The following is a 14,205-nucleotide window of genomic DNA, read 5'->3' as shown; positions in this document are numbered from 1 at the left end:
CATTTACAAGATACACGTACATTTTTTTGGAGATTTTTCGCCAAGTTTGTGTTTTTATTTTCGGGCATACTTTAGTAAAACAGTTTAAAATTGGTGGGCTTGCAGCAAAAAGGAGGTAATTCCAAATGTCAATTTTCACAATGAACCTTAAAGCAACAAATTAAATTTCCTTTTACTTTTATAACTGTACTAAGAACAATGAGAGATGAGTTACCCATTTAATTATTTAAAAAAAGGTTTTTAGATCATTATTTTTTTTTATAAAGCTTTAACACAAACTTTGGAAAATTGAAGTTTTTAGCTATGTATCTCCTTTGTGCAGCAAACCCATCATCATTCAGTTCAAAGTGTTATAAAAAAAGGAGGCAAATGAGTTCAAATAGGTGGTCATTGAACTTTGGTCTTTGGGTATCTTAAGATTTACAGTGTAATTCTAACGAGAAGCTTTCCTCTAAATAATTGTTTGAATAAAAAGTTTTCTCAAAAAATTCACATGTTCTGCCTAGTAATAGCTTAATTTTACTAAGATAATAGTAATATTCAAAAGAGAAACTTCCTGCATAACATGGTTTTCTGGTTCCTAGATTCAACCACCTTTTATAATCATTACTTCAACTTAATGCATTATCATTTCACTCCATCTTTCTTATTCTTCTACTATATCTAGAGTAAGTAGCAAATACTTTTATAAAATATTTTTTTTTTCCCTGTATGCTCATGTCTCTTAACTTTTATGTTTCTTAAATCATTAATGAGTCAGCTTACTCTATGAGAAAAACTTTTTTAATTTGGAAAAATTCGTAACAAATCAGGTGGAAATGAGCATTAGTCTTTTTCTCATTTCTGTTGACATTGATTTTTGTCCGTTTTCGATGAACTGACCTCTTCTTTACTGTTAAACATTTATATAGTTTTTCAAATGAGCGGTTTTTTTTTTCATTAATTTTGTTGTCAGGCATTTTTTTAGTTTTGCTTCAAATCGCGCAGATTCACCTCTGATGTTTATCCCCTGTATAGAATAATGCTCGGTTTATGATGAGAGTTTTAAGATAATGTTATCTTATACATATATATACGTTTCCTATCTTCTTTACTCAATTAGAAACGTAAAGTTTAGATTAGCTGCTTATTGGATATTGAAATGGACTGTAATATTCCAAAGTGGGGCTTAAATTAAATGTCTAACTCAGTGGCTCTCAGCTTTTTGGTACTAGCGATCCAGTTTTCAATTATAATTTTCACAGAGCCCCTCCTCTTCCCCCTCCTTGCCCTTCTCGTAAAACTACAACCTAAGCAGCATTGATTCAATGCACCCAATCTTTTTTTTTTTCATTTTTTTGAGCGTTTTGACGTTAAAGCTACAACGCTGCCTCAACTAAAAATCTAAATTTGAACAATAGAAATTTGTTTTTTTGTTCAAAAAAATTAATAAATAAATAAAAATAAAAACAATTCCTCTGTTTTTATAAAAATATATTTTAGTTTTTGTTTTTTAATTTAATTGCTTAGCTAAATAATTGATCGCACGCCCATCCATAAAACCTGAATTTTTACAAAATGTATTACAAAAAAGGTATTGTATTATGCTTTTTGATTATGGTTTTGCGTTACACAAAATTGACAATTTTTTTCGACTGAACTTCACTGCTTCATGCAATTAACAAACTGAATTCCGTTATGGAAGCTATTGAAATTTCAATCGTGAAAACCTCTATTATGTAAAACATTCACAGCAAACAATAGCAATAAGATGTAACATTGATTGGTATTTATAAATTAGTTATTTAAATAAAAATACACTGATAAAATCTTTTTTTCATAAGTAATTTATTTAAGTTTAATACTTGTTTTACATTTTGTAATGTCAAAATACATTATGTTTTGCTCTGCTTTCAGTAAATAATAAGTCACAATTTTTCAGCATCATTTTTTTTTTTTTTTTTTGCTGTGCTCACAACTCACTGGTGGAGAACCGATGGTCTCTCTAAATCTTCCCATCCCTACCCACACTGGAAAGAATTCATTATGCGAATAACATTTTTTCCTAGATTTCCGTGTTCCCTACTTTTATTATGTTCTAAAAACTTTCTTTTCTCATTCTCTGATAGCTTCCTCCTGTTTTTGAATTTTGTTCTATATTTTTATCCTTTTTCTAAACTTCCTTCCACACCGAAATTATCTCTGATAGGTGTGATTTTTTAAATTGACAAATAAAAGTATTTTGCGTTTCAGTATTTGCAAAATTGTGATAGCGGCACAACTCCCTCTCTTTGAAAAGAGATTTGCTCCTGCGAATTATTTTCTCGCCATCGCCGACGGTCATGCGGAAAAATAACTCCAACTTCAACCAGCTCCAGAAAATCAAAACTGGGAAGCTGCATTAAGCAGCAGCCTTGCCATCTGACAGAATCGGGTCTATTTTTCACGCTTTAGAATGCATTTCCAGTGCACTTCTATTGTGTTTCCAAAAGAATAGCTCCTTTGAAGAGAGATTTTTGACGAGACAAAATAAGATTCCTTCTACATTTTGCTCAAATCAAATAGATCCACATTTTCTGCGACATTGAGGATGCATTTTGTGTCAGTTTCGCACCTCGAGGCCCGTGCGACGTCAATAAAAAGTTGGAATAAAAGAACTTTTTTTCTGTGTGTAAAGGACGTGAGCCATCCCCGGGGAAAGCAACGTTCGATAGTCTGTAAAGATGTTGAAAATCTGTTGTTTTATATTGTTTGTAAATGTAGAATTTTTTTCGCAATCAATAAATAGTGTAATGATGTTTTTGCTTTGGGGTAAAGTTTTGGTTATGGTTCTTTGACTTGGCTAGATCGAAACGTTGCAATTGTTCCTGTTATTATACGTCAATTTGGGATAAAATAAAATGTTTGCTATGAAGTTTTTTGTTTTAAAGATCTAAATATGGGAAAATAGAATACAAGTTCATCGATTTTATCACTGGAATTTTTTTTTTTAAATCATTTTAATTTAGGTCGTGATGTTGTTTCAGACAAAATTTCATTTCAGTAAAGTGTGAAATAGATGTTTAGTTCACTATAACGAAGTCTATTATGAAAATATTAACTAAAAAAAAACTAATAATACAGGGATTTAATTTTACGGAACATCGAGAAATTTGTTCGTATGGAAATGGTTTCAGTAACTTTTAAACATTTGTAATACATTCGCATAATATTTACACCATCAAAAATTTATTGGAAATTAATAAATGTATGCTTCCTCTACAATATTCCTTTATAACAAACATTAGTGGAAAATTAACTTCAAACTCGTCATTGATTTAGACTTAACATTTAAGCTAGGTAATGAACTAGTATTATGTTACCAATTTTGATGATGTTTTTCTTTGAATTGTTTGCGTGTGGATAAATAAACTTTAACATTCAATAAGATGAAAAATTGTAACAAGCAAAAAATGCTTGTTTAAAAAAAAAAGAAAAAAATCTTTCCACATTTTAAATTTAAAAACTTCTTTGTGTTTTCATTTTTTCAATTTTTTTTTTTTTTTCAAATGGGAATTGAAAATTACTCATAAAGTATTTTCATGAATGCTTTTTATTTTACAGAAGAACTTCGATACACTGCGCATAAATTGAGTAAGTTATAAAGAAAAATAAGAGTAATGTGACATATGACATTAAAAGAAAAAGACTATAACGTACAAATAAATGACACGTGTTTGTTTCCAGAATGTTAGTTTAAGACAAAGTTGTCAGTTACATTGCACACGTTATGTTATGCTTTGGAATTACTACTCTTTGTATACTCAAACATTAGCCCTTTAAGAGCTTTTAAACCCTTTGATCATAGACTTTCTTCCCAGTAGAGTAAGGAACTTTCAAAAGAGAAAAGGAGAGCGGAAATAGTTTAATTTTTAAACAATGAAAATATTTCTGGTTATATTAAAATTAGGATGTCTCAAAAACATGATATATATATAGGTCCTTCACTGTAAAGAAATTCCGAAACGTTACTGGTTATCTCCGTGGAACGTTTCGGGATTTCAGAGGTTTTCACCTATTTCCCCGCAAAATCAAGTATCTTCGCAAAAAAGTTTCCTGAATTGCTAAAAGATGCACGAATGCAGACATTTCACTGGTGTGAAAGATATTTTTTGCTACCAGTTTAAAGAATGACTGAGCATGTTTATAAGGTGTATCGGCTTCAATTTGATCACGGCCCGTCCAGATTGACTGAACTCCCAATGGGAGCAAATAAGTCACTGGATAGCTGCAGCCCTGCGAGGCAGGAATTGCAGGCAAGAAATATGGTTGGTTCTTGCTTGCAATTATTCGCGCAGCTTTGGTCGCGGTAATGCTTCTGGACCTTTCTTGGTAAACCAGGAAGGTTCTAATCAAATACATTAAACCTATTTAATTTTTGTAGAAGGTTCACGACTGGCTTTAACAGGGGATATTTCCCAGCATTTCAGGAAGGTTACTCACTTGTATCGGAAAACGTTCCTGGTTTTTGTAAGAAATGTTACTGGTTGAAATCGGGCACATCAGCTGCCTATTATTTTCCAGGAACGTTTCTGAATCGTTTTTACAGTGTTCTTCAAAAAGTGTAACATTTCTGTCACACGCCTTTTACAGAATTTTTTTTTTTAAGGAACAATTCATTTAACAATGTTTTTTAATTTCATCAAAAATATATCTATTTAAACCTGCCAACAATTTTTTAATAATAATTTTTATTTTATTATATTTTTGGTTCACAACATGTCAATTCTCATCTCCGTGGCGTGTCACACACCTTGTGTGACTGTTTATGTTGCTTAATAACTCGTTTAGTTAAAAGTATATACTTATTTATTTATTATTCCTTTCACAAGTGTCTTAAATACTAATTGTTTAAGTATATTTAATTTTTTAATATTGTGTTTTAGTTCGTTTTTTAGGACAAGGAGTCATGTCACGCAATAAACTCTCACCTCCGTTAGCTAAACACAAAATGCCATTTCTCATTAACACGTGGCAGTAATGACATCAAATTTTATTTTCCATGATACAAGAGAGACCCCTTGTTTGTTTTAAGCCATAGTTAAAGTTGTGAGATTTTTGTCAAAAAACAAGAAGATAGATTTTGCTTTAAAAACTTAGTGTGGTTATTCTGACTTCTCACCTCCGTGCACTTGAATTTCAGGGGTGTAAATTAATGTAAAAAAAAGAAGTGAACTTATTTTCATATGCTTAACATGTTCAGATTGTTGTAGCAACGATAAAAAAAAAATTTCCCTGAAAAATGCATCTATTAGGCCTATACTAATGGAAAATTCCTCACCTCCGTGACAGACTTTATTTGTCATTATTTCTGAGATGACAATAAATGATAAAGGGGAAATACATCAATAATAGGAATTCTACCAAAATTATAAATTGCCAGTATATCCTCAAATTTACTAAATACTATTTTTTAACATACATTTGAAACTACTAATTAAACCGTACTTTTATTAAGAGAGCTTAATATTATGTTCCAACCAATCACTAAAATAATTGATTGTTTGCACAATTCACAAAATTAATACTTTGATATTAAATTGTCCTCGATTTTCAAATATTAAAAGTTTTTTTCTTTTTTTTTTAAGTTTATGAGTAAAATAATTGGAACTTAGCTGGGCCATTGTTTGTGGTTACTTCTAGTAGGTAACACTTTCATGTAAGAATGAAAAGAAAACAAAAGGTTTCGAAATTGAAAAATATTTACGTTCAAAAGTTACGTTTTCTGGAGAATGACCCATATATATGAGGCAGAAACAGAAGCAAAGGGATGTAAGTGACAAAATTAAAAATTTGGAAACATCTTGTCTCGGTGACCTCTCCCCTGTCTTGAGGGCAAGAGATTGTACTCGTAGTCCTGGTAAGTTCTGCTATGCAGCATGATTTTAAAAAATCGGCAAAAGCCTACCTAGCACCTTACCTTCAAACGCGTTTTATTCAAAATTTGAAAAAGTCCACTTACATTCCTTTCCTTCTCACTGCTTGATAGATCATTTAAACAATAATCTGTGTTCGATAATTGGAAAAAAAAAAAAAAAATGAAACTTTGGATGCCATCAGCACCATGGTTATTTAACAAATGTGAAACATCACGTTTTTCAAATTCGATACCTGCCGTAATACTCAAAAACGAGCTACTAGTTATAACTACTTCAAACAATTGTTTTACTCTTTAAGTTATCTATAAAAATTAAAACATTGGAAATAACTAAACACGTCAGGTGGAAAAGAACTATACTTAGTGTTTTAGCTCTCTTGAAAAGTGCAAATTTTCACATCGGTTACTTTAACATGGTGCGGACGATATTGTACATTGATCTATAACGTTTCTTAAATTTTTAAAAAAATATTGTTCCTTTTCTTTGGATGAAACATAGCCTAAGTGATTTGCCAAATTTTAGAACTTGAAACATTTCGTTGTCGTCTACTTGAAACTAACTGCGGAAAATGGTATATGGTTTGGAATGTTGAGAAACTGCAGTGGTATCCAAAAAGTTACATAAAGGTTTTTTCTTTATAATTATTATTTTCTCCCCTTTAGATTTAAATCAAGTACGATGCATTTGATTAAATAACACAACGAGAGGTTACTGCATGAGTAATTCTTGTGATTTAGGTTCTTTTTATCGCAATCACCTTCCGAATTCTTTCATTCTTTATTATTTTTATTTTATTTATTTATTTATTTTATTTTATTTATTTTTTTTTTTTTTTTGTGCTGGAGGGGGCAATGAGATAGTTTCATTTTGTCAATTTTTTCTTCCATTTTCCATTCCGAGAAATCCGATATACGGCGCAAGAGCGCCCATATAGGGGGGGCAAGAGGGGCTCAAGCCCCCCTTTGAAATGAGAAATTCCTTGCTTTTAGTGCTATTTTCTTTGCAAAAATGTATAAAAATTTCTTTTTCAGCCATTAATGAATAAGTTATTAAAAGTAGTTTTAATATGTCTAATCTGTACTGAAATCGGTTTCCACGGGGAAAATATTTTGCTAAACCATGGGGAAAATTTTTGAGCCCCCCCCCCCTTAAAATTTTGAATATGAGCGCCCTGAATATGGTACGACGGCACTTAAACTAAACCTAGAACACGAAATAAGCTAAGCTATCCAAAAATAAAAAGACAATAACGAAGTCAGAACTAAAAATTTTCATACTGAGTATGAGCATTTTGACATGTTAATGTTACCCTTTCTCACACTTAACGAAATGAACTCGAGTCATATCATTTAAGACTTAACTTATTAAAGATTCATACCACGCCTTTCGGGTGCTGAGAACACTTCATCTCACCACTGAAAGAATTCAGGAAAAATAGAAAGCAAAGAGCGATAATAATAAAATTTAAAAAAAAAAGAAAAAAAAAACCTTTTCCTCTCCCGTTGCATATTCAAAGGTCACGCTCCGGAATGCGAAAATTCCGCACTAGGAGGCAAGCATTCGAGAAATAATCACCTCCGCCCATGAATAAATGCATGAATCAGAAGATGGCCGACTCCATTTGTCATGCCGCGATGACAGTTTTGTGAATGAAGATGGCCGTTGTTTCCGCAGGGAACGCGACTTCTGTCACGCCGGGATTTGCTTGGAACGAAAACACGTGCGCTGCACTCATGAGTAATGGTCGCACATCCATCTGCCGCAATGAGCGCGGGAAATTCATTTTCTTTTCTCAAACCAGTGTTTGATTAAAACTTATTTTGCCGCGTAGTTCAGCCCTCAACCACTACAACCAGTAAGTTTTTACATTTCTTCTGAAATCCTTTATTCCCCCTTACTTTCGGTGGTTATGTTACACTGTAAAAACGATTCAGAAACGTTCCTGGAAAATAATGAGCAGCTGATGTGCCCAATTTCTACCGGTAACATATCTCACAAAAGCCAGGAATGTTTCCCGCCAAAATTCAGTAACCTTCCTGAAAAATCCAGAAATCTTCCCGCTTAAAGTCAATTGTGTCTCTGGAACTTCAGAATAATCATAGGTAGGGATAATATAACAGCCTGGAACCTTCCTGATTTATCAAGACAGTTCCAAAAGCAGTATTGCGAACATGGCCAAAGCTAAGCTAGAATTGCAAATAAGTATCAAGCATCTCACTTGATTGCAATTCTTGCAAAGCTACGAAGTAAATGCTTATTCGCTCCCTTTGGTTGTTCAATCAGCATAGACAAGCTGTAATCGAATTGAAGTCGATACACCTTAGAAATACTCTCAGCTAACCTTTAAACTGTTAACTAAAAATATTTTTTACAACAGAGAGAAGTCTGCATTCAGACCACTTGTAGCAATTCAGGAAACTTTTTAACAGTGATACTTGATATTTCCAAGAAGTAGATAGAAAACCATTGAAATCCCTAAACGTTACATGGAAATACTCAGTAGCATTCTGGAATTTTTTTACAGTGTAACCTTTCAGCTATTCAGGGAACTACTTTTAGGGGACTACTATTCAGGGAACAACTATTTACCGTCAAACCATCAATAAGAGGGAAAGGAGAACATTCGGTTCAGTGACTGAAATGGACGCATTTGCTAGTTTGCAGAGACGCCAGTTTTTTTCATGTGTGTTGGCCTCAAAATTAAGCACAGTCACATTGAAATGAACAAAACACACGTATCAAATTTTTCCCTTTCTCCCTCATTCAGACTGATTCGTCTTAACTGGTCGCATGTCAATTTCCTTGCATTTGGGGCAGACAGCACTGGAGTGGTAATTTTCCTTTCACCATTCGTTGAAACCAATGTTTACCGAAAAATAATTTAGTCTAACCCGCCTCATTACAATCATGTAGTAAATTAATATATCCTCTTTTTAGTTTCGTTATCAGTTCTAGTTTTTCAGAAGGCAGGCGTATTTGGGAAACCCACTATTTAATAGCAGTAATTTTCACCATTCGCTTATTCGTTAGTTATTTGTTAGAGTTGTTCTCATTTTTATATCACCATTTTTAACCATTCAGCACTCACAAGTATTAAGGAGATAATAAAGAGTTCAGTAAAATATATTTTCATCTCACGATTCGTTCTGCCAGTCTAAAACTTATTTTGTCTCGCAATTCAGCTTCATTACAACCATGGACGCCTTTTCGTCTGTGCTGTAATTCCTTAGTTTTTCTTCTGTAATTCTTTTTTACTCATAATTTCGTTATCAACGTTAACCTTTTTGCATTTGGCAGTCGTGCTGCTTAATAGATTATTAATTTTCTTTCCGCCATTCGTTTACATCAATGTTTATTTTAAACATATTTTGTCGGATACCTACTTCAGCTTCATTACAATTACTACTACAAGCAAAAATTTAACATTCCTTCTCAAATTCCGTGTTTCTCAGTTTCGTTATCAGTTCTTGCAATTCAGCCGTCACGTTTTGGGGGAAATACACTTTTTTATAGCGTAGTAATTCTTTCCGCCATTTTGAAAGTTATTTCATTATCTCATAGTTCAGCTTTATTACAACCGTACGACTAGTAAATTTTTAGCAATGCTCTGAAATTACCTCTTTCCTTAGTTTCGTTTGTACCCTTTTGAGCTTTCGATAGGCACACTATTTAATGAAGTCGTTATTTTCTTTTCGCCATTCTTTCAAACCAGTATTTGTCTGAAACTTATTTTGTCAGCTTAATTACAGTAGCGTACAAATTGCAAAATTTTAACGTTACTATGAAATTTCGTTTTTCATAGTTTCGTTACATGCACTATTTGATGTAGTGTATCTAACTCTACTTCCTTTACCAGTGTATCTAACTTATTTTCTTTTCCCCAACAATTCAAACTGATATTTGCTAAAAACTAAATTTGTCCCCAGTATTTTCTAAGGTGGACGGATGTATGTTTACATCTTCGTAAATCAATTTTTAATCGTATGAAACATCATACCCTTGCCTCTCCCACAAGCAAATAGGGGGGTAAGCGTTAAAAAATATTTGTATGCTTAATTATCTCTTTTCTTAAACGAAACCAAATCTAAAGAAATTTTAATCTTGCCCTGATTGACAGAAGTAGCCTTAATAAGGGTTAACATGGGGAAACTGAGCGTATTAATTCCTATAAAAAGCTCTTTTTGTACCTCTTTTGAATTCAATCGTCCTTTTGTGGCAGTTTCTGAATGTTTTTGATCAACAAGCATTATAGTGTCCGTGTATTTCCATCATTTAATACTAGAGATAATAGTGTAATGATGCCACAATTTAAATAGACAACAATGGAAAAATGAGAGTAAAAAGCTTTTTTTTTTTTTTTTTCATGCTTTAACCATTGCTCCGACCTTTTTCTCGTCTTTCTTTTTAATTTTCTCGTCTGCCATTTCTGAATCTACCAGAAACAGCAATTTTCAATCGCACGTCATCTCCTAGTGATCCCAGAATGTTTCCTTTTCCATTTATCAACACCGTTGCACAATTCCAGCCATTTTCCGTCGCCTGCACCGCCTCAGACTCTTCGAAGGAAACCCATCGATCCATCGTTTAGCTGGAGTATGCAAATTCATCAATGGGACTCGGGGCACAAAGCGATATTGATAAACAGATCAGCTACAAGTTGACCCATTCTCTCTCCTCATAATCTTAATTCTCCCCGGATGTAATGTTTTATTGCATTGTGCACGGTTTTTCCCCGTCCTGTTTTTTTGATTTTGGGGTGTTGTATTCCTGTTATGGGTTTTGTTCTCAGTCCTTTCCCGGGGGCGTTCGGGGTGGGACAGGAGATTAGAATCTGGACGATCTTGGTGGCAAATATGGCGGACGAGATCCGCATGAATTTTGAAGGGGTGGTTATGAAATTGAACCACTGAGATCCATAGTTCGGAAAAGTGGTTTCTTTTTGTGTTTATTTAATCCTAAGAAGTGCTGAAGTCTTTTCAGATAAAAAAAATCAGTATTTAATTCAAAGCACTGCAAAGTTTGTACCCTATATACGCCGACCTTTAGTTCCTTTGCTGTGTTGAGTATTCAGCGACTAATGAACTTTAAGTATTCATGAACTGTCAAATTTGTGCATTAAAAACAACATAAGAGTGCGCAATTATTCTTGTAACAACTAGTTATCCATGAATTTAAATCCAGAATTAGTCAAGTCGATTAATATCTTTCAAAATGAATCAAATTTTGTGTTTAGGAAAGAGCGTAGTTTTAAAACAAAACTTAAAATATTTAATACAATACTAGTAAAATAAAATTTCAAATGCATAACATTAAATAATCTTATATGGGGCCAAAAACATGAAAAAGATGAGTCAATTAGAACAAGTGCTGCGTTCAACTCAACCCACATCTAAAAAGTGCACGACATTGTAATGCTTAAGTACACTCATTCACATATTTTAGCCTTAACTCGGAAACTGCATTTAATGTTGTAATAAATCGATGTCTAGATAAATTTTCTAAAAGTAATATTTAATATGGCGTGTGTGAAAATTACTTTTTGTAACCATTACCGATTTTGTAACATTTTATCCCCAGTACAAAAACAAGTGAAATGCCGTAACGAGCTATAATGTCTGTCCTTATGAAGTCTAGAAAACGAAAATAAAATGGTCTTATAAGAAGCGAAAAAGTCTCAAATAAACCCTTTGCTATTCTCGCATATTCCTCCAGTTATTATTGGAGTGAATAAGCTACGTCTATATCCAGCGTGTACACGTGTTCAACGAATGTCCTTCGAAATGAGTCTTTATGGATATTACGATGCACCACGTTCACTGTTATTTTAAGCAAGTTTTTATAAATACGGTGCGATATGCTCATTGTCATTTAAATTACGGTATACCATGTTGACTGCAATTTAAAGCAAGATTTTATAGATATTGTGATGCACCACATTCATTTAAAGCAAGATTTAATGGATATTACGGTGAAGCATTCACTGTCATTTACAGGAAGTTGTTATAAATGTAACGGTACACCATGTTCAGTTATTAACATTACCTTGCGCCATATTTTCTGCCATTTAAAGCAAGTTTTTACTACGTTCTTCAGCTGGAAATCGTGAAAACAGCCAGAAAGATGCCGCCTTGTAGAGCAAATCGGGAAGTCAATGTGAAGAGTACTCCTCACCGAGCTGTTAATATGTCTGTGCATTTTGCTCGAAGAGGGGCTTCGAGGATCCTCCAGTGTGTTGTTCCCCGCGCTCGAAGGGGGAAGGGAGGGCTGCCCCCAACAACGTTGAAGTCATAATTCGTCATAAACACCCTGGTTTCTGTGTTCCCCACATGACGCATGTCCACAACTCCACTAATGAGATCGCTCAATTGTGTGCCCCGCGCGGGTGACGATAAATAGTCGCCCGATTCCGGTGGGGGGAAAAGAGGGGCTTTTTTCAGGAGGAGACCCCCGTGGGAAACTTCGCTGTTTCTGGTTGTAAGTGAGGTTCGACGTCTCTGTTTCTGCACAAAGTGATCACGAGATGCGCTTTAATGTCGGATAAGAGCTTAGTGATCTTTAATTGAGTAAAACTACTAGAAAGAAAACATCGGATTAAAAAAAAAAGGTTTAGAAAAATCCCGTTACAACGAACTCTAAGGGATCGCAAATTTTGTGCGTTGCAATGGGAATTTCGTTGTAATGAAATTTAAGCTATATGATGGATATTAATTCTGAACTGAGCATTTATTTCGTTGAAACGGATATTTCGTTGTATTGGTATTCGCTGTAGTGGGATTTCACTGTATTAATAATTATTTTGCTTAATTGTACAGTAGACATAATCAATAATTGATTGTCATAGGACTAGTAAATATGGTAAATTGTACTTTACGTACGCTATAAGCTATACTACCTACAATATGCAATTTATAATCTTAATTAAAAAAGTACTACGTATTGTAAATTCAGACATTTGATTTGATATAAACATGAGTGGATCCAGCTTCAAGTTTTGTAGGGAGTCAAAGTGAAAATTTCTGGTGCAAATAGAGATTCTGGGACAATTTTTTCGAAATATAAGTCCTAAAATAAATAAATAAATACAGTTTTAGGCTATATTTGGTCGTTGAAGGGGGGAGGGAGTCATGACCCTCTCTCTGGATGTAAAGCGCTTATTGTAGGATTCTAAAAACGAGGTAGAGCCAGGATAAATAAAAAGCAATAAGCATTTTTGTTGTTTCCATGCTCAGCATGAAAAATGCATTATTTAAATTAACATGTTCATAAACTAACATGTTCATAAATAAACATATGCATAAACAAACTTTGAGGTCTACTCTGATGAAATGTTGCTGAGGCAATCTGTGTTTAGTAAACTTTGAGATTTAATTTTTCTTAGATTTTCTGAAGCTGCGTTTAGAGACTAATGTACATTGGATTTGATGTGTATGTTAATGGCATAAGAATAGGCATCAAATTCTGTAACGGGAAGGTTTTCTAATTCGCTTTGAGAGAAATGTAATTTGATGGAAATTTTTGCAGTAACAACGAGCGTCCGCATAATAGATATATATTAATGAAGAAATAATACTTTTAAAAAATACAATTCAAAGCGGCAGTGAATCTTATTTGTGTTCTTATTTTATTGATCTTTGATTAATATGTGCTTTATTGATAAATATGTTGAAGCCAGCAAGAGTTCTGACCTTGTGTCTGTCGTCCCCTTGTAGATTCCAGACGCAGCGTATACAGCCCCATTCCTTTGCTGGCCGTGCAAGATACAGGTCAGTGATTTTCATTACACTCGATCCCTAAATTCAGCAAATGCAGAACGGAAGCAGTCAAGCTGACCGCTTCCATTGTATAATTCGCTGTCAATTTGGTAGACGACAATATTTTGTGTTCAGTAATAAAAAAATTTCATTCAGCAACGATATGTTTTAAAAAACTTTTTGTGCATCAGAATAGCAAGCGCACTGCAGTCATGACATATACAACAACTGTTATCGGCCTGAGTTGTTAAGCTTTTCTTCTTAATACCGAATGTGACAAGTTCAAAGACAAGCTTTGGTCGAAGTAGTAAAATTTGTTTTTGAATGTTGGATCAGCATAGTTCCTTTCGATTACTGTATTTTATTTGCAGCTTGGTTCTTCGGAACATATTCTGTAATGGGAATTTTTTAAAACTAAATACAGTTTACTACAGTTTTCACCGAAGAGTAAGTTAACTACACGTTTCGGAACCCATTCTGGGATGGATACTTTTTAATTAACTACAGAGATATTCAATCGGGATTAACAATAAACTTTGTAATATCTCCTTTTTTTT

The 14,205-nt window shown here is 33.5% G+C and overlaps 1 protein-coding gene across 1 annotated transcript in view; it reads left to right on the top strand.

Moving 5' to 3' along the window:
- Positions 1-14,205, top strand: part of LOC129224654 (paired box protein Pax-6-like) — a 163,859-nt gene that overhangs the window by 66,797 nt on the left and 82,857 nt on the right. The window contains exon 3 of the mRNA XM_054859189.1: positions 13,607-13,660. Within this exon, the coding sequence (XP_054715164.1) occupies positions 13,607-13,660 (54 nt within the window). The remainder of the gene's footprint in view (positions 1-13,606; positions 13,661-14,205) is intronic.

This window comes from Uloborus diversus, chromosome 1 (genome assembly GCF_026930045.1).
Source record: "Uloborus diversus isolate 005 chromosome 1, Udiv.v.3.1, whole genome shotgun sequence".
Lineage (NCBI taxonomy): Eukaryota > Metazoa > Arthropoda > Arachnida > Araneae > Uloboridae > Uloborus > Uloborus diversus.
The sequence above is the reverse complement of the archived record's forward strand: the minus strand, read 5'-3'. Positions and strand labels throughout refer to the sequence as shown.